The sequence below is a fragment of the Protopterus annectens genome, chromosome 2.part1 (genome assembly GCF_019279795.1).
Source record: "Protopterus annectens isolate FY-2018-M chromosome 2.part1, PAN1.0, whole genome shotgun sequence".
NCBI lineage: Eukaryota > Metazoa > Chordata > Ceratodontiformes > Protopteridae > Protopterus > Protopterus annectens.
This window is the reverse complement of record NC_056729.1, coordinates 922466483-922492916: the sequence shown is the minus strand read 5'-3', so window position 1 is coordinate 922492916 and position 26434 is coordinate 922466483. Positions and strand designations below refer to the sequence as shown.

General features: G+C 40.9%; 2 protein-coding genes across 3 annotated transcripts in view; one reads left to right on the top strand and one right to left on the bottom strand.

Annotated features, from left to right (window-relative positions):
* The window catches only part of TRAPPC11 (trafficking protein particle complex subunit 11), a 2455228-nt gene extending 2439331 nt beyond the window's left edge, over positions 1–15897 (bottom strand). The window contains exon 1 of the mRNA XM_044062556.1: positions 15779–15897. The gene's annotated coding sequence lies outside the window, so the exon portion shown is untranslated. The remainder of the gene's footprint in view (positions 1–15778) is intronic.
* A 66-nt stretch (positions 15898–15963) lies between these two features.
* Positions 15964–26434, top strand: part of RWDD4 (RWD domain containing 4) — a 441468-nt gene continuing 430997 nt past the window's right edge. Inside the window, exon 1 of one of the 2 annotated variants that reach the window (XM_044062554.1) lies at positions 15964–16174. In XM_044062554.1, the coding sequence (XP_043918489.1) occupies positions 16151–16174 (24 nt within the window). In that variant the 5' untranslated portion in view covers positions 15964–16150. The remainder of the gene's footprint in view (positions 16175–26434) is intronic. The other variant, XM_044062555.1, reaches the window with a different exon arrangement.

Genomic DNA, 26434 nt, shown 5'->3' with positions numbered 1-26434 from the left:
AACAGGCATGACCTTCCTTTAACAACTGTGATGGGTGCAGCGTTTGCAGGTAACTATGCCCTCATTTATGTCCATGATGATTCTTTCCATGGCCTTACATATGAAACTGGTAAGACTTATTGGCCTAGAGTTACCCAGATCAGTGGTTGGACTCTTTGTGCAGGAGAATGACTGTGCCTTCATCCATTCCTTGGGCACAAGACCTGACTTAAGGTTCCAGCTGAGTGGACAAGAGAGGTCATGTTTCATGCTATTTATTAAACATTCCAGGAGGTTATTGAGGCCCACTGATGCACTGCTTTTGGTCTCGGAAAGTGCATTGATGGCCTGTTCCCTAGTGTGCATTGATGGCCTGTTCCCTAGTGTGCACTGATGGCCTGTTCCCTAGTAAAGGTGGGAAGGATTGTGATATGCAGTATTTCCTTTGGACTATGGAGGGGATTTCAGCCGAACCCGTCAGCCAAAAGGTTGAAAATAGCCTATAGTTCAGTGTGGATGGTGCCATTTACAATAAGTTCTGTGGATTCTTGTGCATTTCTTCTGAGGTTACAGACATACAGTAGCTGTAGAAAGCCTAGTGGATGCCCTTTGCCCGAGAAGCTATTTTTTCTTCAAACTTAGCTTAGAAGTATTACTTAACCCTCTTAGTTGTGTGCTTAGATTGGTCAGGGGGATTTAGTATGCATGGCTTTGTTCCGGGGGATTTAGTATGCATGGCTTTGTTCCTCCTATGCTTGGCTAAGATTTTTTGTTTTTGTTGTATAACCTATCGGTATTGTGATTCCACCAGGCCAGCTTGCCTTTTGAGTTTGTTTTATTCTCAATATATGAGTGGGCACTGCTTGCTCTATTCAGCTATCAATATAGCTGTACAGAATTTTTTTAAATACTGTAGCTCAGCATATGCTATGGTGTTTACTGGGTTTGGGAGTGCTTGGAATTTAGCCAGGGTGTTGCTTAGAAGACAGAGATTGGAACAGTTCCTAAAGGTTTTTGGTTTCACTGGATCTCTGGATTTAAATGTTTTAAAGTAATACTGGCTTATGGTCAGCTCTGATGAGTTAAGACATTACACTGTGTGACAAACTTTGAGCCCCCATGTTCGTGAGTACAAGGTCAAGGATGTTTGTACCCCTGGTAGGAGAATGGACAGTTGCAACTGTTTCACAAAGTTGGTATTTACAAAGTTTAGGAATCACTAGGTTTCTGCATTCAAAGTGGTGTAGAATTCCCAATATATGGAGGAGTACTTATTTTTATTTATTTACATTTGTTTACCGGGATAGTCCAACTGGATACGTGTCCATTTTCAGCAGAGGCCCGGGGAGAAAATCTCCACATAGACAAACTTACAAAGATTACACAGAAGTTAGCAAACAATTCTAAAAACAAAGTGATTATATACAATGGCTTAGTACTGTTCCCTAGTAAGGGCACACAATTAAAAGTAAGAGACATCAGATTGGAAGCAGAGCTTGGTGACGTAGTTACAAGTTATGATAATTACAGAATATGCTTTCAGTTTATAACTTAATCAGGGTTGGTACATGGGCATAGCCAATTCACTTTGAGATACTGTTGAGGTTTTTTTTTTTTTTGAAGAGACTTTTGGAGGATTGTAGGGTTATATAGTTTGGCAACGAATTCCAGGTTTTGCCAATGAAGTTGGCAAAAATGGACTCAACAGCAGAGTTATTAGCTTTGTGGGTTTGGACCAGTAGTTTAAATCGGCTGACCATAGGGATCTCAGGTTGCTATATGGCTTAATAATATTTTTTAAGTGAGGGGGTATCCTCAGGGAGGTACAAAATTTTGTGCGCTATTAAGAGTTGATTGAACTGAATTAAGCTGGGCAGTTCTAGCCACTCTAGTTGTTTAAGGTTTTGGCAGTGGTGGGTTCTATAGGTGGAGCCAGTGGAGAATCTGGCAATATGATTGTAGCTATGGGACAGCTTACCTACTTTGGATTTATTGAGGTTTGAGAGTGCAGGTGAGGCATATAAAAGAGTAGAAAGTAGGTGTGATCAGGCGATTGCAGTCCTAGCCAGTGGGGTTAAAAATGTCTTGTTTCTATACAGTGATCCAAGCTTCTTTTGATGGTCTGTATGGTTTTGTTGACCTGTAGGTCAAATTTGAGATTATTGTCTATGATAACTCCTAGCAGTTTGGTGTGATGATCTGGGGAAATAGTGGTACCATTGTTAGATGTGACAGAGAATGAAAGTGTGGTAGATCTACTAGTGGGGGAGAAGAGTAGAAGTTTAGTTTTATTGGGGTTCAGAAGTAGGCGTTGGTTGGTGAGCCAGTTCTCGACAGTGTTAAATGTATTTTGGGTTAAACTAAGGGAGTAGTTGAGAGCCTCCATGGATATCGTGTTGGAGAGCCTCCATGGATATTGTGTTGGCTTGAACAGTGAGGGACTCTAGTAATTTGAAATATATAGTATGGGTTTCCTGGGAAATGGAGGTGGACCTATATATTCCAAGGATATAGTACAACACCCTGTTTATGGTGAGTCGCACATATACAAGTTCCAAAATATCATATACTTTAACTAGTCTGGATGTGAGGTTGTTCTTAATACAGATGGAGACTCTTCCACCTTTAACTCCTTCCTGTGCAGTAGCTGGTCTAAAGGTGTGAAAGGCATTATAACCTTCATTGTTGGGGTACTCTCCACAACTTTAAACCATGTCTCCATTAATACACAGATGTCTACACTCTGCAGGGAAAGAAAGACTTGCAGGAAGTGGAGTTTCTTGTTAAAACTTTTAGCAATGGCAGTGCCAACGTCAGATATTCCTTCATAGGTTCAGCTAAGTTTGTAGGTTTATCAGTGTGGCATTGCCTAAAAAGGAACTACGGGGAGTGGAAAAGGCCTTTGTCAATATCCAAGATCCTGGAGGGGATACGTACAGACCATTCCTAGCAAAGCAGCATGGTCTGTCAACCATGTCCTCTCAAGCCATCAAATATTATACCCCCCCCCCCAGGCCTGACACTAGAAGCTTTGCCAATTGTTAAAATCAATCATTTACGTAGGTAACGTGGCATCATCCTTGGAGAAGATAGTATGTTGCTCAATACTAGGCTCATACTTGTCCAAGTAATCAGCAAACTCAATCATGCCTCACTTCATATAGTCAAGGGAGGTACATCTCGGGTCATTAGGCAAGGTGGTTCATACAGCCTACCTTGATCTGGCCAAGGCTTTTGATACCATTCCCCACTCAGGAATCATAGAAAAACTCACTAAAGCTTGGAATCAACCCTTATGTCACTAGGTGGGTTGCAAACTGGCTCACAGACAGAACCCACAGTATGAAAGCAGCCGACTCCCAAGTCAGACTGCTGATTAGTCACAAGTGGAGTCCCACAGGGTTCGGTTCTGGGTCCTCTCCTGTTTGGTATCTACTTCTCTGAAGTCCAGTCCAACACTAAAGGACTCTGGCTGACAAAGTTCACAGACTATTGCAAGTTGGGAGCTATTATTAACTCCCCAAATTATGTTGACATCCTACATAATGGCTTCACGATGACCAACGACTGGTGTCAAAACCATGGCCTTAAGCTCAATGCCATAAAATGTGTCATCATCCACTTTGGAAAAAACCTGGTTCCCATGAGTTACCACATTGAAGGTAGTCCACTGAACAAAGACGGCATTATAAGAGATCTGGAAACACAGGCTGACAGCAATCTCTCTTTTGATCACCATGTTGCCAATGTGGTCAGAAAGTCCTATGTGGCACATCTCATTACTAAGGGTTTTGCATCCAGGAAGAAAGAGGTCATTGCCTCCCTCTACTCTTCCCTCATTAGGCCAATCATAGAGTACAATGCCCCATTTGGCATGTACCTCACTAGACACCTGCAACAACTGGAGAGGCCGCAAAAGTACTTCATAAAGAGGATCCTAGGCCTTAAACACTTGCCCTATATGGACAGACTCAGACTCAAAAAACTCCAACTATTCTGTCTTATATCATCTACTTAAAGGTGATCTCTGCTTGACTTACAAAGCCATGTCTAACCCAGCTCTGTTAGAAATGCTACATCTAAAAGGAATCCCAATCCATCCGCACCACATGCTCCAGACACCTCAACCTCATTAGCACAATTAACAGAACATGCTGGACGGATAGGTTCATAACTCAGAGACTGTCCATGCCATGGAACAGACTTCCCATTCATGTCAAGCAGAGCACCTCGCTGACCCTCTTCAAGAAAGATCTTGATGAGTGGATGGGAAACAGAAAATTCACCCCAGGGAGAACTCCAGTGGCTCTACTTGACATAGGTACTGGGAACTAAGGTCAGGTGGCACTATGCCAGGGTAATCCTATGGCTAGGCTTGTAAAGGCCCCAGGGCCATTAGCCTAGTACACACCTATGAACCTATTAACACTTACATGGACTATGACAGAGTCATACCGGTACTCGTGGTCCAATGACCTGAGCTCCTGTGTGACTTGACTGATCCCAGCTCCAGAAAGGCATCTAACTGTGACTCTCTCCTAACTCAGCCTGGTGAGTGGGAAATCAGTGCACCTCACTATAGACTCCCCAATGACCAGGAAAGTTGGCTGTGTGCTAGTTTGCCTTGAAGGCTTAGCAGCAGAGGCACTGGATACACAGTGTAACTAAGTGCAGCTGTGGGTGGTATTTTAACGGAGTGTTGCAGTGATGGCTGAAGACCCTTTCTTTGACTATACTGTGCAGGTAGTCTTAGTGTTTTAGCAAGATTACCTGTAAGTGCCTCAGTATAAGTAGTTTGATGTGTAGGGTCTCTAACTTGTGCAGTAGGTATGAAACAAGTGTCAATGACAACCTCTATAGGATTAGTTTTGGTTGTATGAGAGGGTTTTGCCTTCACTGTTAAAGTATGCAAGAAGTTTCAATACACTATCTGTTTTATTAATAATAAAAACAGTTATCAGTGTACATGAAGCAATTGCTACAATGCCTCAGAATACCCATCTCAAATCAGAATGAGAGTCAGGAAGTGTATATCCATGGCCACTGAGCTACTAGGCAGGAGAGAAGGAAATTTAAATATTGAATAGATCAACAAGACAAGGAACTTGAGCAATGCTTAGGTATGTGCTAACTAGATGCTCCAGTAGTTAAAAATGCCACAAGAGTATAGACACAAACCTTCCTAATGTAAAATAAATGGTTTGGAGCCAAAATGCTTAAACCAGAACAAATATACTTTTACAATAACAGACACAATAAGCCTTCAACCAGGAACTGCTACCCTTTAATAAGAAGAAATGTTAATGTCCAAGATAAGCAGGCCACCACTACCTAAGGTAAGTAGCCCACCACTGTTGTTATGCTGACATCTATAACAAGTTTACTCAAGTTGTACGTCTGTTTTATGGGGCACACAACATTTGATATTTGTAGTTTTTTGTTACTGTTATAGAACTAAGCAAACTGAATCATTACTAGTACAAAACTTAGGTTAGTCACAGTCAAACCCGTGTTAGTTACTAGCAGGAAGTTTTGCAAGCAAATTATCTAACTTGAATGAAGGAGTGAGATTTAGTGAGTTATGGAAAAAGATGTTCTAATTTAGAGGAAGGGATTTTAGTAAACTGACAAGAAAGGAGTACAAAAATATTAAGAAATGGGGGAGGTTTAATGAAGTATAAAAGGAAATGATGTGGGGAAATGGGTGGAAAGGTAGGGTTGCATGGCCAAACATAATGAGAAAAGTTTAAATTGATCCAATGTGCCCTGGAAGAGCAGAAAAGCGCAACACTTTAGAGATGAACAATAATAAATTGATCTTTTAGACACTATACATATCTAAACACCAGATCATAAAATAGGGGTGGCAAGGGGAAATGTGTTATACTGAAGGGGAAGATGAACTGCTGCAGGCATGGAGCACAAGAGGAGATCCAAGTATGGCCACCACAGCATGCTGAAGTTGACAAACCAGGAAAACGTAGAGGTGCTGGGAGTGCAGGAAATAGTAAATCCAATTCGAGAGATGAGAGTCAGTTTAAAATGCAAAAAGCGTTTATTGTAAACAAAGTCACGTTAAACACTAAACAGCGTTTTTCGTTCCAACAGTGTCGGAACTTCCTCAGACAACAACTTCCCCTGTTACAACTTCATTTATACAAATTCACAGCTGTCAGTAATTAATTATTTAGAAGCACATAAACACTTTGTATTTAAAGGGCCAAATGCATTTTAAGTTATATTATGATGCAATTTCCATAAAAATGTAAGCCTTCACAGGTGCTTCATGAAGAAACCCTGTATAGTAACGGAATAAGATAAACTGAACAGTTCCGTTAATAATAAAGTGCTATCAAATAATCCTAACAAGTAAATCATACACATGTTTTTTTTAAAAATCTAGTTAGAATATAACATGTATCCACCCCAGGTTTATATTATAAAAAATGTATATAACATGTTAAAATTGAGTTAGCTGCACACATAATACCTAAATACCTAAATATAGTTTTAACAATTAATGTAATGAAATTTAATAAAATTTAATTTGGTTGTGTTTACAGGGGAAGTTGTTGTCTGAGGAAGTTCCGACACTGTTGGAACGAAAAACGCTGTTTAGTGTTTAACGTGACTTTGTTTACAATAAACGCTTTTTGCATTTTAAACTGACTCTCATCTCTGGAATTGGATTTACTATTTCCTGCACTCCCAGCACCTCTACGTTTTCCTGGTTTGTCAACTTCAGCATTCAGTGTTTCATTTTAGTTCCTGGTTTCCTAAGATGGCCACCACAGCATTGGCATTCTGATTTTCAACACCTGCTTGTGATTGGGAGCTCTGTCATTCTGAGCAATTTTGCATTAGTACGGAAGCAGGGCAACAAGGATATGCAGCCACATAATCCGACATAACCAGCTGCACAATATCAATGTAGCAGCATACAGGATGCACAATGTATCATAAGGCCATATCAAAGCTATACGCATAAAACAATTTTAGCATGGTATATGAAGTTACCTAATAATGAACTGCAAAAATACGACCGTGAAATGCAAATTAACATGCAATGGAAAAAAGAAGCGAGAGAAAAACATACTAACATAATGATGTAATGAAATGCAAGGATATTTACTTTAACAAGACTTATCAAGCTGTAGAAAATGTTATAGGCAAGCAAGTTATAAAACATTATTTTAAAATGGATTATATATCTGACCCATGCTACTACATGAATTTGAGTAAATGTGGTTATATTAAAGTTCAACTTATTTCTCACCTAGTGATGACAGAGTTACAGGAGACAAGTTGTCAAAGACTTTTGAGCTTGATGTTGTACAGTACTACATTATAAATTTGTTCTGTATAGTCACTCTATGTCTGCATTCCAACTTTGTTGTTGTATCTTTCGGCTTTTCCCGGTTAGGGGTCGCCACAGCGGAACTCCGGTCCGCTAATGATTGGCAGCAGATTTTTACATACCGAGTTGCCAGCCCTGACATACAACCTTCAACAAAGGTATGCCCATTCACGCATGTCTCCACACAGAAGACGCTTTAGCTGAGAATCGAACAGAACAACGTCTTACTGTGAGGCGACAACGCTACCGCAGCACCACCACCGCAGTGTCATGTCTGCATTCCAACTATGCTTCTAAAAATGTATGCAGCACACGAATAAACAAAATGTTTTACTCTTCTAGTCTACAACACACTGTCCTTTTTTTCTAAATCACATTTTAACTTTTTTCTCCACTCACACCCTCCTACAATTGCTAAGCCCTGCCCCCCCCCTGCTGGCCAGGCTCCCACCTTTGGGTCCTTGTGGGTATGCTGAGTAATTGGCTTTTTCCACAAATATTGTGCTTCTGATATATTTTTTCTCCTGGGATGGGTGAGCTTATATCAGCTGTCATTCCCTTCCATCTCAGACAAGCTCTTCTACTGCCTGAGCCACTAATCAAATCCAGATCATCTGGGAAGCAGTCAGGGCTCAATCCCTCTATATCAAAGAGTAGTCATCCTGCACTCTTTGCAATCAAATTGTACATTACAGCTCATTGCAAATTTTATAACTATACAATGCTCAGCGGTTTTCCTTCACATGAGCAGTAGGTCCTACCCAGTTACCAAAATGAAAAATCTAATAGCAAGTAAATATACTTGTAAAGTTAGACATGCTTTACTCAACTAGATTTTTTTAAATTTTAAATAAGAACGTTATACGGTCCTCAGATCCTTTTCAGCTGCAATCTGGCTAACAATTCAGAGTAGCCAATCAACCTGCCTACTTTTTAAGGATGTGGAAGGAAAACTAAGTGCTCAGAGAAAAAACATGCAGACATTGAACGGGCATACTCATTTTAGGATTCATTTTAGGCTTTAGTCACGACCTGGCTGTGTAACAGTTCAGAGTACCAGTTAGTCAGCACTTTTCTAAGGATGCAGGAGGAAACTGATGTACCCAGAAAGAAAACACACACACACACACACTCACACACACACACACACACACACACACACACACACACACTAGAAATAAGCAGTTACAGTCAGGGTTTAGCATAAACATTAGATACACAGTTAAAGGCAATATACTCATCAAATATGAAAAAAGTGGGAAAGAAAACAATAATGCAAGATGCAAGAGATTAAACTTTTGAGATATACACAGAGAATAATATTTCTTGCAAAACTGGGCATTTTTTTTTGGTATAAGAAGATATGAATGGGATACAGTGCTGAATACAGTACAATATACACCTGTACTACGGTAAAGTTCCAGGCAGACAGAATGGTACAGCAAAAACAGGAAAATACATCCCTAAAATAGATCACTCTAAGCTGGAGAAATTCAGAGATGCAGGAGAATACTGTTATTTTCAATAACATAGTTCAACAAATATACAGTTCTTGCAGCACATTATCTATATAGACTATGTACCTTAATATAATTGCATATAGTTTTGCGCAGTTCTTTAAAATGCATCTTTGTGCCCAGTTCATAACTGAAAAGGGTGCTTGGGCCAGTCCACTTGACTGGATAACAAGCCCATAAATACACAGTGTGCTTAAAATGCATGTTGTTTTTCTTTCAGCTTTTCCTGGTTAGGGGTCGCCACAGCGGAACTCCGGTCTGCTAATGATTGGCAGTCGATTTTTATGGTGCAGAGGTGCCAGCCCGACACCCAACCTTCAATGAAGGCACGCCCATTCACACATCTCTTCGAACGACACTCAACCATGGGGAGGACATGCAGACTCCACACAGAAGGCGCTCTAGCTGAGAATCGAACGGGAGAACCTCTTGCTGTGGGGCGACAACGCTACCGCTGCACCACCGCGGCTTATAGTGTGCTTAAAATGCATGTAATAAACTGAAATGGACACTTTGGCCACATGATTTCCTTCACTTCTACATTACAATAAAACTGAATATCATAAGCAAAATCAAAACAAACTATGGTACTATCACATTATAAACTGGGTTAAAAGAATCCTAAATCCCATTACAGCCTGAAGGCAACGTCCATAAATTCCTGATGACATGCACATCAGCAGGAAATCAGTCCAACAGCCCCAAAACAAATTTTATTTCCATTAAAATATTGCAAATCTGCACTTTACTACATGATACACTGTTTTCGACAACAAATCATGCTTAACAAAAAAAAAAAAAAAAAAAAATACACCCTCATGAGTAGCCAAGCCTACTCATCTATTCTAGTTAACAAAGAGTAACTAAATGCAAGTCACAAAGCTTTTGCCCAAATCATGTTTACTACTTGCTCCATCTACACAACATTCAAGTGAATACAAAAAAAAGAGCTGACAAAGATACTACCTCCTAAAATATTGCACCCTTGCACAGAAAAAAGTAATTCAGTGCAACTTTGTTTTAAATTATATAACACATGAGAATTCACAGAACAGTATTTATATGCACATTGTAATATTATAACACATTAGTCTGCTCTGCGTACGTTGATTTGGGTTATGACTATTCCAAAATATCTGAATTATGTTAATTTATAAACCTTGCAATACTTCAGACACCAAAACTGGCAGACAATTCTTCCTTTGGACTAGACAACGCATACCATTTTCAGACTTAACTAAACCAAAGAAAATTTGGTCAACACCTCTCAACTTTCTTACTCATGAACTCTGGACAAAGCCAAAAATAATGCAGGGACAGAGGACCAAAAATGTTTAAATATTATTCTAATTCACTCAAAAAGTTAATAGAACAAACAGGTTTTGCATCAATATGCATTTGTTGAATACGAAGTATGAAACTCTAATGATTGGCATTATTCACTGCCTAGTATCCTCAGTGATTTACAACAGAAACAATTTTACAATGGACAGGCAATAATATGAGGGGAAGAAATCAGGAACATTCTGCAAAATCGGGGACACAAGAGGTATGAATTCAGTCACAACAACAAAGGCCTGAAAGTTAAATAATTTATGTGACAAATGAGTTGGTTAAGTGGATCTCAAAGTATATTAATACATAGATATATACAATGTGTGTGTGTGTGTGTATGTTGGGGCTGCCTGAACTAAGTACACCAGTTGACATAAAATGAAAGGACCAGTAAATGCAGGAAAATGCGATGCAAGGCGAAACAATGAAGCCACGGAGGGATATTCAAACCAAGTTTATTCTGCTATAACATTAACGTTGACACAATTCGTTGTCACAATACATTTTCGTTTAAAGTTACTTCGTCAGATGTGGGCGTGCAATACCTGCCAGGTTCCAAGGCCGAAAGTCAAAATAATTTATGTGACAAATGAGTTGGTTAAGCGGATCTCAAAGTATATTAATGCATAGATACACACACACACACACACACACACAAACATTGTATATATATATATATATATATATATATATATATATATATATGTATGTATGTATGTATATGTTGAGGCTGCCTGAACTAAGTACACCAGTTGGCATAAAATGAAGGAATTAGGTGGCAGCTCTCAACACCATCGGGGACAAACCCAGAAAAAAATCAGGGACACTTAAAATACTAACATTATTAACCGCAGACGTTGTCAGAATATACATTGCCTGAAATAAAAATATATAAATCTAATTAATGTCATTCTTATTAAGTGTAATTTACTACCTTAGTACCAAACAAAATGACAGGTTTATTACCTTAGTACCAAAAAAATTACAGGAGGTATTAAGAGGGACAGAGCTAAAAGGTGAGTGAAAATCAGGGAATTCCCCGAAAATCTAGGCTAATAATACGTAAGGGGTCACAAACACAATCGCAACATAAATAGTATGATCTTGAGAACACAATGGATTCCTTCGTCAGTTGCAGAGGGAACTTAACGTTACTTAAAAAGTGCGAGAACATAACAACCCCCCATAAACAAAAGGTGCTAAATAGAAAAATGTGATTTTTCAACCCTGTTGTGTGCTGTATGTATTGCTGATGCAGTTTACCAGGTTATGTTAAACTACAGCCTCATTGGTCCACAGCATACATTGGTAAAGTTCACAGGTTCATAGGTGTGTACTAGGCTAACAGCCCTGGGGCCTTTACAAGCCTAGCCCATAGAAGTGCCCTGGCATTGTGCCACTCATCATTAGTTCCCAGTGTCTCTATCAAGTAGAGCCACTTGAGTGATCCCCGGGGTGAACTTTCTATTTCCCATCTACTCATCAAGATTTCTCTTGAAGAGGGCTAGTGAGGTGCTCTGCTTGACATGTATGGGAAGTCTATTCCAGAACATGGGTAGTCTCTGGGTTATGAACCGGTCCCTCCAGCATGTTCTGTTGACTGTGCTAATGAGGTTGAGGTCTCTGGAGAATGTGGTGCAGAGGGAATGGGATTTCTTTAGCTGTAGCACTAACAGAGCTGGGTCAGACATGGCTTTGTAAGTCAAGCAGAGATTGCCTCTTAGTAGACAATACGAGACAGAGAATAGCTAAAGTTTTTTTGAGTCTGTCCATGTTAAGGTCTAGGATCCTCTTTGTGTGAAGTACTTTTGTGACCTCTCCAGCTGTTGCAGGTGTCTAGTGAGGTACACTCAAAATGGGGCATAATACTCTGACTGGTCTAATGAGGGAAGAGTAGAGAGAAATGATGACCTCTTTCTTCCTGTATGCAAAACCCTTGGTGCCAAATAGAAGGACTTTCTGACCACAGTGGTAATGTAGTGGTCGAAGGAGAGGTTGCCATCAACCTGTGTCCCCAGATCTCTTATAACACCTTCAGTGTTCAGTGGGCTCCCATCGATGTGGTAATTAGTGGGAACTGAGTTTTTCCCCAGAGGGATGACATTTTTTTTGGCATTAAGCTTAAGGCCGTGGTTCTCACACCCAGTCATTGTGGTCTCAGTTTCAGCAGATGATGGAGGGTAGTTGAAGTCACCTAGTATGAGAGTGTTGGGTTAGATCTTAATAGTTTCCAGGATGCTTAGGATTGTGGAGTGAGAGTCTTGGGACATGGTTGGGGACCTATAGCAGGCTACAACCTGAATCGCCGTCTTACCCAATGTTAGTTGTAGCTGGAGTATCTCAGATGCGTTATGTTGGGCTACTAGTCTGGAGGTGTGCATAGCCCTTATGAATATGGAGAAACCACAGTCTTTGGAGCTTTGGTCCATGCTCTGGGGCCGAAAGGTGTGGAATGAGTTATAGCCTGGCAGCGCAGGAGTACTTTCTACTGCTTTAAACCAGGTCTCCATCACAGCACAAATGTCGATGTTCTCCATTTTGAGGAGTGCTTCAAGCAAGTGCATCTTGAGATTTAGACTTCTAGCATTGAGTAGCATGACCCTCAGATTGCATTTATTTATAGCTGTTACGGTGGTAATTTGGTCTTTGGAACACCACCTAAAAAAGGCACTATAGGGATAGCAAGAGCCTTAGCCAGTACCCAGAAGCCCAGGGGTGACAGATGTAGGCCATCTCTGGCAAAGCATCAAGGTCTGTTAATCATGTCATCCAAACCAGACGGATACTGGATCCCCTTAGAATGACACCAGAAACTCAGCCAATTGTTGAAATCAATAATTTTCTGTTTGTACTGTGGTATCATTCTGGGCGATGGTAGAATGCTGCTCAGGGCTAGGGTCATGCCTGCCTGGGCCACATAATCCGAGAACTCTACCATGTCTCTTTTCATGTAGTCCAGGGAGGTGCATCTCAGGTCATTCACACCCACATGGAAAATGACAGAGTCATACTTGTACTTGTTGCGAAGTGACCTTGTGGAGTGACCCGAGTGTGTGTGCTGTGTGTCAGACTTTGGCACCTCATAGCTGACTGTTACCTTCTCCTTATTCAACCTAGTGAGTGGGACATCAGTGTGCCTCACTATTGAGTCACCTATGATTACTGTATTGGGCAAGCTGTTTTGCCTTAGGGGCTTAGGTTTTGGGGCACACTGTGTAGTTGAGCTATGTGTCTTGTGGTTTGTGCTGTGTTGTGATGGTCGAGTGCATTTCTGCCTTGGAGGTCTCTGTGGTTTGGGTAGATTTCTACTGAGAGCCTCCACAAAGGTGGGTGTGTGGTTTGTGTTTTTATGTGAGGGCTGTGATGGTGGGTGTTCTGGAGGGCTGTGTGTTCCATGTGGTGTGGTGCAGATGTTGACCTTCTCCTCTTGACCAGCTATTCCGGTTTGGGCTGGAGAGTGCATGTCTTCCAATTTGGAGATATAAGCGCATCTCTCACAAGTCTGAGTGTTGGGAGGTAAGAGGAGAGGGTTGTTTGTGTACATGACACAGTTGCTACACTGCCTCAGAATGACTAAGTTCACCAGGTTAATAACAGAAAGCACTAAACTGACCTTTAGACATGCTAGGAGGGATAGTCATCATTACTAAGTACTGGAGCAGTTTCCTTATATGACGTCTAGTGCTGATAGCACTTAATGTGTGCTACAATAATTGCTACAAAATGCCTGATGAAGTGCTAGGCGAATAAGCTAATTAAAGTGCAAAAGAGAAGAGAAAGCTGAAAGGGATAGAAAAAAAACCTGCCCAAACAGCCAATAAACTACAATTTCAGAGCCAGAAACCACTCCTCTTGTGGTAGATAGACTACCTAGAGCTTACCACTCTCAGTGATAAGCTGGAAGGCTTCCCACTAACACAGAATGGTCTGGGGAACTAAGAAACTTACAGAACAGTCCTGGATACAGCAAATCTGTATCTGGACTCCTCCAGTAACAGGAAATGAGGAAAACAAGCTTAGAATTTTATTTTTTCCAGAAAAAGGTTCTTATAGCTAGAATACGTCAAACAAGGTTTAAAATTGTGCAGCTGAAGCTCTGGAAGCTGCAGACCTTTATTTAGACTATGCTACTCAATTGTAAGGTTAAGAACTCAGTAAAATTCAAAATGAAGCACAGATTACTCAACTTATAGTCAAAAGAACACTGGTTGCAGTATGAAAATATACAGTTAAACAGCAACAAAATGCACTAAAATGCTGTTAAACAGTACTGAATTGCAGTAGATTGCTTTAAAACAATAGCTCATAAATCACAACAGGATCAGACAGCACTAAAACAGCAGCGATTCAGTAAAATGCTGGCATCAATTTAGTGAGGCTACCAACAAGCAGTAATAAATATGGCAATATCTCATAAATCACAACAGGATCAGACAGCACTAAAATAGCAGCGATTCAGTAAAATGCTGGCATCAATTTAGCGGGGCTACCAACAAGCAGTAATAAATATGGCAAACAGCAAAATGAAGTAGGATTTGTTTTTCATCAAAGCAAGCCATACCTCTCAGCCTCTTAATCCAAGAAATCTGGACAAGGCCTGGCATAATGGGAGTACACAGACTCCAAAAATAGGGACAAATTTTAAATATTGCCCTTATAAACTTAGAACGTTGCTAGAATAACAGGGTGTGTATTAAAATGCATTCTCTAAAGGATATGAAGTCTAAAACTCAAAGTATGACATTATTTACCAGTTTCATTATTCAACTCATCCCAGTGATCTGCCGGAAAGCCAAACATTTTATGAGGAACAGACCGAAGTTTGGAGGCAAAAATCTGGACAGTTGAGAAGTAGGAGTTACGCAACAGTTATTAAAAACATTCCGCCGGGTGCCGGTTTTACAGAAGCAAGACTGTAATATTTAGATGAATGAATGCGTCCCGGGATTTTCTGCGTGCGTGTATGTTGTGAGGCTCTAATTCAGTGACAGAGTTAACACCTTATAATTCTCCCCATTCCTACTCTCAACGTATATATGTTTTGTGTTTACTGCCGATGACATTCATTGTAACAGACAGGTCGTGATAAACCAACATCCGGCCATTAATATATTTTAGACACTCATATTTCCAAGAGATGATCTAAAAACTGAAGTACTTCGATATTCTTTCTCAGCCACGTTTCTTACTCACATCTCAAGAGATGCTTATGCAACCATACCACATATACCATATGTATACCAGTGCACCGCCGAATAGAGAAGTCATCAGACACTTTGAAATAAACAAACAGTTTAGCCACACACGTATTCGGAATAAACCAGATACCACGGTCAACTCCGGTTAATAAACAACATAACATAACTAGAAAATTAAACAAACAATCTACACTGAGAGAGTGGCTGCTGTCACCAATGTTTATTGAAATGTCTCTACATTATCACAGAGCTTCCAAAAAAGTCAGCAACTCCAAAACATCACAATATTTAACACACACTGCAGTTTTCTTTTGTAAAACCTCTTTCAGAAAAACCGTATACAAAACACACTTCAGAATACCGAATTCACGGTACAGTGAATTAAAACTTACTTTATTTCTGTTAAATATAAAAATCCAATGGAAAGATAATACCAGACAGCTCCAGGAAGTGAACAACTGACCGTGATTGGCAACTTACTCTTACGTATTAAGTTGCTGCATTGTCAAGTTGGACTAATAGTAGAAAAGAGGAGGGATGTGACTGTGGGTTCTCTCGCCTTCTCCAGTCACATGCTCTGGTATGCGAGAGGTTAGAGTTGAAAGTTGATAGGGGCTACAAGGCTGTCAGTTTGTAGAAGGCAAGCTTTGAGGTAGATTTGTACTATCGCTGCAGTAAGAGGAACGGATTGTATTGCTTATGTGATTCACTCCTTTTTTTAAGAGCATATAGGTCTTGGAACTGCCTCCACAGGTTGTACAGTTATGACTGCTAACGAGGATCAAGAGGTAAACTATTGGTGAAGAGCATGCAAGTTGTAGATATCCTCCTACTTTATATTTAGCAAAAATCAAAAGCCGGAATAGTTATTTAATCCCCTTATAACAAGTTTTAAATATCTTTTTACGCTTATGTAAAATGTAGTGTATTTGTTATTCTAGCCATGTATGCAGTGTATTGTTGTAACATCGAGCTTTACGATTTGGTTTAATTTGTGGTAATATAGTTGTCTTTTCTTCAGTTCTTACATGCATGGTAGTAGTAGCAGTGAAATGACATCTTGCGTAAGTAGAATTCTGAGATTGTATGGCACAGTCATCACATAACTGAAGTTTGTGGTCTTATTTCACCAATATCCCCCTCCAAACAGACTACAGCAACACATGTCCTCAGCATTTAAACACCAGCCCTTTCTACTATAGTCACACTTTTCCCCACTCTCTTAATAGTATAGCGCATGTACGTGTATAATATAGATAATGTTAGAAACTACGTAGGTTTTTTACATTTACTGTGTGAAAGGAAAGAATCTGTAAAAATAGAAGAGAACCTCAAGTCTTTTAGCAAATGAATACAGTTAGAGAATTAATGTGTAGCATTATCAGGAAGTACACATTTTTGCCAGGTGTTGTACGTAGTATTTTTCAGAGGAGTGTTTCAGTTGGCAGCATAGTTTTGGTCATCCTAGATCTGTTTGTTTATGCTCCCTGTTTCAAAATTCCTTGCCAGCAGGAGTAAACTATATAATCATTTAATACTTAGAGTAAGAACACTTTACAAAATCCTCACTTCGTCTATTTTATCATCACTGGTTGAAAAGAAAATGGAAATCTAAATTTTTGCTGAAATTAGCTTGATTTTTTTCTGTAAAACTCCTATACTTTGATGTTTAGAGATAGTCCAGGAAATAAAGCCATTCGTAGGTAGGTACTAGGCTTTCGGCCCAAGGGCCTAAGTAAGCCTAGCCAACAAGGTTCCCTGGCTTACGCCACCCAAGAAAGTTAATTTCCTGTGCCCCTGTCAAGCACAACCACAGAAGTGAACACAGGGTGTGTTTCCTATTTCCCATCCACTAATCAAGATTTTTCTTGAAGAGTGCTAATGAGGAACTTTGCTTGACATAGATGGGTAGCTTGTTCCATTGTATAGGAAGTCTCTGGGACAGGAATCTATCCCTTCATAGGTTCATGGCTTGGTAGTAGGCTATTGGCCCTAGGGCCTATAGCAGCGTAGCCATAACAATTCCCTGGCTATTTCTTCCCACAATATTTACTTCCCTGGACCCCTGTCTAGCAGGGCGACTGACATGATCCCTAGAATAAATTTCCTATCTCCCATCCAGTCGTCAAGGTTCCTTTTGAAGAGGGTCAAGGAGGTTCTCTGCTTGACATGTATGGGACGTCTATTCCAGCGTATGGGGAGTCTCTGGGTCCAGAACCTGTCCCTCCAGCATGTTTTGTTTATTGTGATGACAAGGTTTAGGTCCCTGGAGCTTGTGGCTCTAATGGATTGGGATTTCTTTAAGTGTAGCATGTTCAGCAACTCTTGGTTTGACATGGCCTTGTATGTAAAGCAGAGATCGCCTCTGAGTAGACTATATACGACAGAGTATAGCTGGAGTTTTTTTAGTCAGTCAGCATAGGGCATCTGCTTTAGGCCTGTGATTCTTTTAGTGCGATGTTTCTGTGGCCTTTCCATTTGTTGCAGATGTCTCGTGAGGTACATACCAAATGAGGCGTTGTACTCTGATGGGTTTAATGAAGGATGAGTACAGTGGGACAATAACCTCCTTTTTTCTGGATGAAAAGCCTTTCATGTTTAGGTGTGCCATATAGAAGGATTTCCGGACTGTTGTGGCAATGTGGTTATCGAAGGTGAGACCACTGTCCACCTGTGTTCTCAAGTCTCTTATCACACTTTCGGTGTTTTAGTGTACTGCCACCTATGTGGTAATTCATGAGTACATGGTTTTTCCCAAAGGGGATAACTATACACTTCTTGGTATTGAGCTTGAGCTCATGGTTCTGACACCAAGCATCTGTTTCTGTAAGGCCCTTTTGTAGAATATCCACATTATTTGGGGATTCGGTAATTGCTCCCAGTTTGCAGTCATCTGCGAACTTTGTTAGCCTGTGCTTCAGAGAAGTAGATGCCAAACAAGAGCGGTCCCAGGACTGAACCTTGAGGTGCTCCACTTGTCTGGAGCTGGATTTGGAGTCAGCTACTTTTACAGTGTGGGTTCTGTTAGTAAGTCAGTTGGCAACCCATTGAGTGACGTAGGGATTTTTGCCCAGCTTAGTAAGTTTATCTATGATTCTAGAGTGGGGGATGGTGTCGAAGGCCTTGACAGGGTCCAGATAGACTGTATGGACTGCCTTTCCCTCGTCCACAGCTCCCGAGACTAATTCGAAGAAGTCAGTCAGGTTCATGAGACACGATCGGCCCTTTACGAACTCAAACTGGGTGGGGTCCAGTGTTTGAAGGTTGCCAATGTCTTTGTTTATAAGTTCCATAGCCTTGCAGATCAGGCTCATTAGACTGCTGGGACAGTAGTTCCCAGGATCCAAGGTGGATCCCCCCTTGTGGAGTGGGATAACTGTAGCTGTACGCCACTCAGTGGGCACGAAGCCTGAGGTGAGGCTATGATTAAACATGACACTTAGGTGAGGTGCCAGTTCATTTTGTAGTTCATGTAGTATACAGCCCGGGATGTCATCTGATCCCATGGATGTTGTATCCTTAGCTTTGCAGAGTGCGGTTTTTACCTGTGTGGCCATGATTACCGGAATTTGGCAATCTTTCTATATTGAAATGGGCCCTTTGGGGGGTGAAGATGGCACTGAATCGATCTGCCAGGATATTGGCAATGTCCTTGGGATCAGTATATTTAATGCCATTCTGTTGTAGCTCAAAGCAGATCTGAGCATTGGCATTTAGATTCTTGACATAGCTATAGAATGCCTTGTGGTTGTCTTTGGAATCTTTGGAAATTTTATTTTTGTAACTAGCTTTGGAGGATTTTATGAGGGATCTCAGCATGTCCTGTTTATTGTGGTGACAAGGTTTAGGTCTCTAGAGCATGTAGCTCGGAGGGATTCTGATTTGTTTTATGTGATAGTTCAAGGGTACAGAGTTTTTGCCAAAGGGGATGTCAGTGTACTTTTTGGCATTGAGCTTGAGGCCATGCCTCTGACACCAGGCATCTGTCTCAGTGAGGCCCTTCTGTAGGATATCCACATCATTTGGGGACTCAACTATGGCTCCTAGTTTGCAGTCATCTGCAAACTTCATTAGCCAGAGGGCTTCTGTGTTAGCCTGTACTTCAGTGAAGTAGATACCAAACAGAAGAGGTCCCAGGACTGAATCCTGTGGTACTCCACTTGTCACTGGTTTGAAGTCAGATTTGGAGTCTGCAACTTTTCAGTGTGGGTTCTGTCAGTGAGCCAGTCGGCAACCCATCTTGTGACATATGGATTTATACCTGGTTTATTTATTTATTTATTTCTAGTTTGATTACTGGGAAAGTCCACTGGACCCAAAGGACCCGTTTTCAGTGGAGGCCTGGGGAGAAAAGCTCCAAGATATATAATACAGTATATATACAGAATTATAATAGATACATTATATAGAACAGTTTACAAAATATGTACATACGGTGTCACATATGTAAAGTAGCTATGGAAGATTTAGAGAGCTTGGGACCCTGGTAAAAAAAAAAAAAAAACACCTAGGGGCATGTATTTAGATAGATTTAGGTAGGGTGAAGGCAGGTACATTTCCATTTGAAAAGCTGGGTTTTAAAGTTTTCTGAGTTTGGTATAGTTCTTAGAGTGGAAGGGAGAGAGTTCCATTTCTTACCTATTGAGAAAGAGAGAAGAAGTTGGCCAGCAAGACGTTTAGGCTTGTGATTAGCAATTAAGTTTTGATGTTCAGATCTGAGAGTTCTGTTGGGGGTGTAAGGGGGAAGGATATTTGCTAGAGCTGGACAATTTGTAGGGTGAAATACAAGTCTGTGTGCAGTGGTAAGTTGGAGGTAGTTTAGGTAGTTTGGGAGTTCTAGCCAATTCAGAGATTGTAGGGTAAGGCAATGATGGGTGGAATTTCTGGATTTGGTGGCAAATTTAGAGATTTTATTATAGCATTTTTCTAGTTTGGAGGTGATTGAGGAGGACAGGTTAGTTAGGAGAGGGGCTCTGTATAATAAGGAGGGAAGAAGGTAAGTAGTGGCCAGAGTATGCCTAGTAGAGTTTGAGAGAAAGCGATTATTCCTGTATAGCATACCTAGTTTTTGGTGGGATTTTTTAATATTTTGTTGAATATGGATGTCAAACTTGAGGAATTAATCAATAGTAATGTGGAGTAGTTTAGCAGAGGGAACCACTTCTGTAGGAGTGTTGGTTTGATTAAGGACTTTGAAAGCATTTTTGTTATAGGAGTAAGTCTTTGTAGGGGGGAATAGTAGAATTATAGATTTATTAGCATTGAGAGAGAGAGAGGTGGTTTTGGCGCATCCAGTTTTCTGTGGTTAAAAAAGCAGTTTGGGTTTTAGTGAGCAATTCAGAGATGTTTGAGGCAGAGCAGACTAAGGTTAAATAGTCTGTGTATTGATTGATTTTTAGCATCAGGAATAGCAGTGTGAAAGTTATTGATGAAGATGTTAAACAACATGGGCCCAAGGATGGATCCCTGTGGTACATCAGTTGGGGTAGGTAAGAAGGAAGAGATGGAGTTCTTCCATTTGACTGCCTGTGATCTGTCTGATAGGTAGCTGGAGAAGCAGGATAAAGTGTTTGGTGAGAGATGAAAGAGAAGGTGTTTGTGGAAACAGTATTGAAAGCTTTAGAGAGATCGAGCAAAACAGTAGAAACCAAGTGCCTGAATCTCGGGCTTGATTGACTGTTTCTAGGAAAGACAGTAGAGCGGTTATTGTGCTATGGCCTGAGCGGAAGCCATGTTGGGTAGGTGTAAGAAGATGGTTTTGGGTTAGAAAAGGCATAAGTTGGAGGTGGATGCACTTTTCTAGGATTTTAGAGATTGGTGAGTGCAGAGCAGTAGGACGGAAGTTTGACATGTTGGTGCTTTGCCTCCTTTGTGAAGAGGAAGAATATAAGCTGAGTGCCAGAGTTTAAGGACGTATGATTCCTTTATAGATCCGTTAATAATGATGCTTATTGGGAGAGCTATACCAGCAGCAGTGCATTTTAGGAAGGAGGAGGGAATATTGTCAGGAGCATTGGAACAAGGTTTAAGTTTAGACAGAAATCTTTTTATAAAGTTAGTGGAGACAGGTTTGAGCTCAAACATAAGGGGGTAGTTATTAGGGGAATTAGATGGAGAAGAGAGAGGCACTGGTGGGTTATTGCTGGGGAAAGTCTTGGTCAGGTCAGATATAGTTTCTATGAAAAATTAGTTAAATTCAGAGCTTAGTTCAAGGTTGGATTTACTAGTGTCAGGACAGGAGTTATACTTGGAGCCAGGATTAAGAAGTGAGTTTATTGATTTCCAGAATTGCTTGGGGTTTTTGTTATTAGACTGGCACTTGATATAGTAGGATTTTTTTGTCCTTGGTGATTAACTGTTTCGCTAGGTTATGGAGTTGTTTGTACTGGAGCAAGGTATTGGGCAGTTTATTGTTTTGGTAAAGCTTCCATAGTTTGTCCCTTTGGTGCATAGTTTGTTTAGTATGTTTGGATAACCAAAGAGCTGTATTAGTTTTTATCCTTTTGTTTCTTAGTGAGGCAAGAGAGTTTAGGGTGTCTAGGACGACGGAGATGAAGTAGTCTATAGCGCTGTCAAAAGGAAGGGTTTTTAGAATTTGCCAGTCCATTTGTTTGAACATGTTTGAGAAGGTTGTGGGGTTGAAGTTACTGCGGTTGTGAGTGAGAATGTATTGGTGTTGGTGAGGTGAAGAGTTAGTTGCGTGCTGAATGAAAGCTGGGAGGTGGTCGCTAATGGTGTCAGGAATTGTGCCAGAGTTGGTTATTTTATGATCCAATCAATAGTGGATCCAGGGTTTTTTTTTTGTTAGGTCGGGTGATGGGGAGGATTATTTGAGTAACGTTATAAAGGTTAATGGATAGGGAGGGAGAGGGACTCTTGACTTTATTCCAGTCGATATTTACATCACCTAAAATGTATGTTTCGTAGTTAATTTTAGTAGCTGCCCATAGGAGAATATCTTTGAGGGTAGAGATATTGTTACCAGGTGAGATATATAGAGCAATAATGCAGATATTTTTGTGTTTATTCAGTTTTAGTAGTTCAGCTGTAAGTTCAGTGTTGTTGAATTGAGGAATTGGAATTTGGAGGGGAATTAAGGTATGTAGGTTAGAGTAGACTATGGCAGTGCCGCCACCTTTTTTATTTAGTTATTTCTGAGAGTATGGAATCCTGGGGCAGGATCTCAGAGTCAGAGATATAGGGTTTGAGCCAAGTTTCGGAGATGGTTAGAATCTCTGGTTGGTTATGGGTTAGCCAAGCTTGAAATTGGTAAACTTTGTTGTTGAGACTCTGGGCATTGATAGTAAAGATTTTCAGGGTGTTTTGGAAGGAGGAAGGTGAGAAGGGATAGGTGTTGTTAATAAAGGGACTGGGACTGGGGTTGGGGTGGATATCTCCAGCTAAGACTAGGTTGTTGAAGGAAATAAACTGTAGCCATTTAGGTTTGCAAAGTAAGAGTTTAGGTGGATGTAAGATCATTTTATGTGTCAGTTTATTAGTTATGGCGGAGAAGATTTTAGAGTGAAATAGGTACAGAGGGTTAGGCTGAATGAGTGAAGGGGAGATGGAATGGAAATGAGAGTAAGAGTTATGGTAACGATAGGTTTGTATGGAAGTTATTTTTGTAGGTAAGATTGGAAAGGCATTGGAGGAGTATGAGCTGGTATAGCATAAGTGAATTAGGAACAGAAGGAGGAAGCAGGGGGCTTGGAGGATGCGGAGAATTAAGGAAGGCATGTCTGTGCAAAGGGAGAATGATAGGTATAGATTTGGAGAAGAGAGAAGGCAGTGCACAAGAGAGGGTTTAGAAAGAGGAACAGGTTTTCTTAGAACTATAAGATGGAGGAGGGGACTTTAATTGTTAAGGAGGTAGATAGAGTGATGTATGTAAGTGGGATGGCTGTAAGTAGGTGGAGTAAAGGGGGAAAGTTTCTATTGGGTAATTAGGCTGGCTGGGTGAGGAAGGGAAGAACAAAGGTAGGTGTGTTGGGGGGCGGGTGGAATTTGGGGGCAGGGTAGCGGAGCGGAGTGAGCCCGCAGGGCGAACAGAGTGGGATTATACAAGTAAAGGAAGCATCTGTGAGCTGCTGACTACTGCGTTGCTTTACTGGTAGGTAAGGTTAATTGTAGAGCAGGAGATTCTGTGGTAGTGATAGTAGGGGGATAGCTGGGTGCAAATACTGAGGAATTCAGCAGGTAGACTGGGAAATATAAGAGCAGTCTTGTGCAGCAGAGATATGTTTTGTATGGTACTAAGAGAGAGAAGGGATAAGAGTGTGAAACAAGCCTAGTAAAGGGTGCAACCTGGTGGAGAAAAGTATATAACAGCTGAGCTGGTGATAGGAGTATAATACAGCTGAAGCTAGAGATAGGAGATAGCTATTATAGGCATGGGGAACAGTTAACCGTTACAGGTGGCTACACAAGGACAAGAAGGTTTGTTTATGAAGGGGTTGTGAGGGGTATGGCTGCTGGGTAACCTGGCTAGGTAGCAGGCTTTAATACACATAGAAATTATTTTACTAAAATTACAGCTTTACTGCTAGGTTTGGGAAACATGTACTTTCTTGCTTCCCTTGGTAACAGGGTTCTGACGTAGGATGGCATGTTTCTGTAGTTTAAGGATGAGTGACTGGTATTATTTGTAAGGGGTCCTTATTCACCATGCAGGTAGATTCTTTAATCTTGGTGCAGGATAGGAGTATGGAAAGCTGGGAATGTTGGAGAGAGAAAAAAATATAGTGGTGAGAAAACATGCTTTTGATAATTAGGGTAAAGATACAGGCATTTCAGTCAGTGCAAAAAACATATCATTCACTCAGTAAAAACAGGCTGGTTCACATACTAATAAGGCACTGATTAAAAAGGACTAGAAAGAGTGAGGCAACAGTTCTTAGCTTAACACAAACTGGCTAGGAATGCATTACAAAGTTTCAAGTTATGTTCTGCTGAGTAATAAAAAATATAACCAAGGTAGTTCAGGGACACTTAGGCTGTAAGTTAAGTAAAATCCCGATAGAAGCAAACACTTTATGTATACAGTTCTATCTAGTTCATCACATGTGCTCACAACAGTACAGGAATAGGCAGTAACACATCAGGTCAAAATAAGCTATTTTCACATGGCATAGAAGTCAGTAGTACAATTATGCAAACGTATTAAGTCCTAGGTTTATCGCAGAAAACGTGGGACGGCTGCATGTATTGCCGCCCACACAACGAATTATGCTATAAGCTCTTCTCCTGTTCTGTGGACACCACGCTGGCAATAAACATATAAGAAGGGAGGCTAAGTGCTGTTTCTGCCCACGCACAGCGTTTAGATTGATAGCACTGCTCAGACCCTGTAAGATCTACCCCAATGTTGGAAACACCACACTGATAATTAAAAGGTATGTGTGGAGGCTCTGAGTTATTCTTCCCATACACTGTTTATGCATTAATAGTACTGCACAGACCCTGCAGAAGCCCCAAAAGTTACCTACCATTAATGTTACGCTATGCAAGCTTAAATGAGAATATCCTAGAAGCGCTGAGAGCATTGATTATTAAAAGCGCTTCAGTTCCATGTAATGTCGAGAAGCTTAGATTCCTTCAGGCTATAAGAATGTTTAACTAGCATAGGAGTAGTGTGCGAGTCATGTCATCTCAGCATAGAAGTGGATTGGGTATATATACGCTCACATTACAAGGAGCTCCTACAGTAAATAGTTACCCCAGATTATAGAGATTTAACAAGGAAAATATTATGCTGCAGGCTAGTTCCGTACAAAATATACCCAAGCGCGCCACTAACCACTAGTCTATTGCGAATAACCCTCTAAAATGAAAACTAATACCAAGGATTATCGCAGCCCTCTCTCTAGGAAGTGGGGTAGCTTACATCAACTCCACGTGGGAAGCGCAGACACAAATAGCCATTTCTAGCACAATAAGCCAGCACAAGATGTATAAAACAACCTGGACAGTCTTTGTATTTGTAAGGCTTCTCTGAACACAAGCTAAGCTATTGTGAAATTCCAGTAACATTCAGGAATATAAAAATAAAAGCAGCAAAAGTAAATTACAGAGTTAAAGACGCTAGGGCCAGGAACGCACAGCAACCAGGGAGATATTCCAGTTATTAAAGATGACGCCTCGCAGGGCTGCACGGATTTATTAAATTGAAAAGGATGTGAGAAGGGGAGGGGAGTGTAAGTGCGGGCAGGTAGGATCAAGGAGGGGCTAAAGCTCTAGATAGGTGAGCGAGTGTCTGGTGGGATGTCTTTAGAGTTAAGTTGGAAGGGAAGAGGAAGAGAAACTGAGTGAGTTTAGCTATAATTCCAGAATGGGGGATGGTGTCGAAAGCCTTGGTGAGGTCAGGATAGGCTGTGTAAACCACCTTACCCTCGTCTACTGCTTTGGTGACTGCCTCAAAGAAGTCAATCAGGTTCAGAAGGCATGATCTGCCTTTCACAAACCCGAACTGGGTGGGGTCCAGAGTTTGGAGGTTACCAATGTCTTTGTTTATGAGTTCCATGGCCTTGCAGACCAGGCTCATCAGGCTAATAGGGCAATCGTTCCCAGGATCAGTGGTGGCTCCCCGTTTGTAGAGTGGGATAACTGTTGCTGTGCGCCATTCAGTGGGCACAAAGCCTGACATGAGACTATGATTGAACATGGTGCTTAGGTGGGGAGCCAGTTCGTTCTGAAGTTCGTGTAAAACATAGCCTGAGATGTTGTCCGGTCCCATGGTTGCTGTGTTTTTGGTTTTAGAGAGTGCAGGTTTTACTTGCATAGATGTAATTGCAGGGACTCTGCATTTTTCCTGTATAGATATGGGCCCTTTAGGGATGAGAGGGGGGTAAAGTGTGAGCACTGAACCTATCTGCCAGGATGTTGGCAATATCAGTTGGTTCTGTAATTTCCATGCCATTGTGCTGTGACTCAGAGCAGATCTGGGTGTTGTCATTAGGTTCTTGACTTAGCTATAGAATGCTTTGTGGTTGTCCTTAGAATCAGTGGTGATTTTGTTTTCGTAGATAGCTTTGGAGGATCTTATCAGGGAC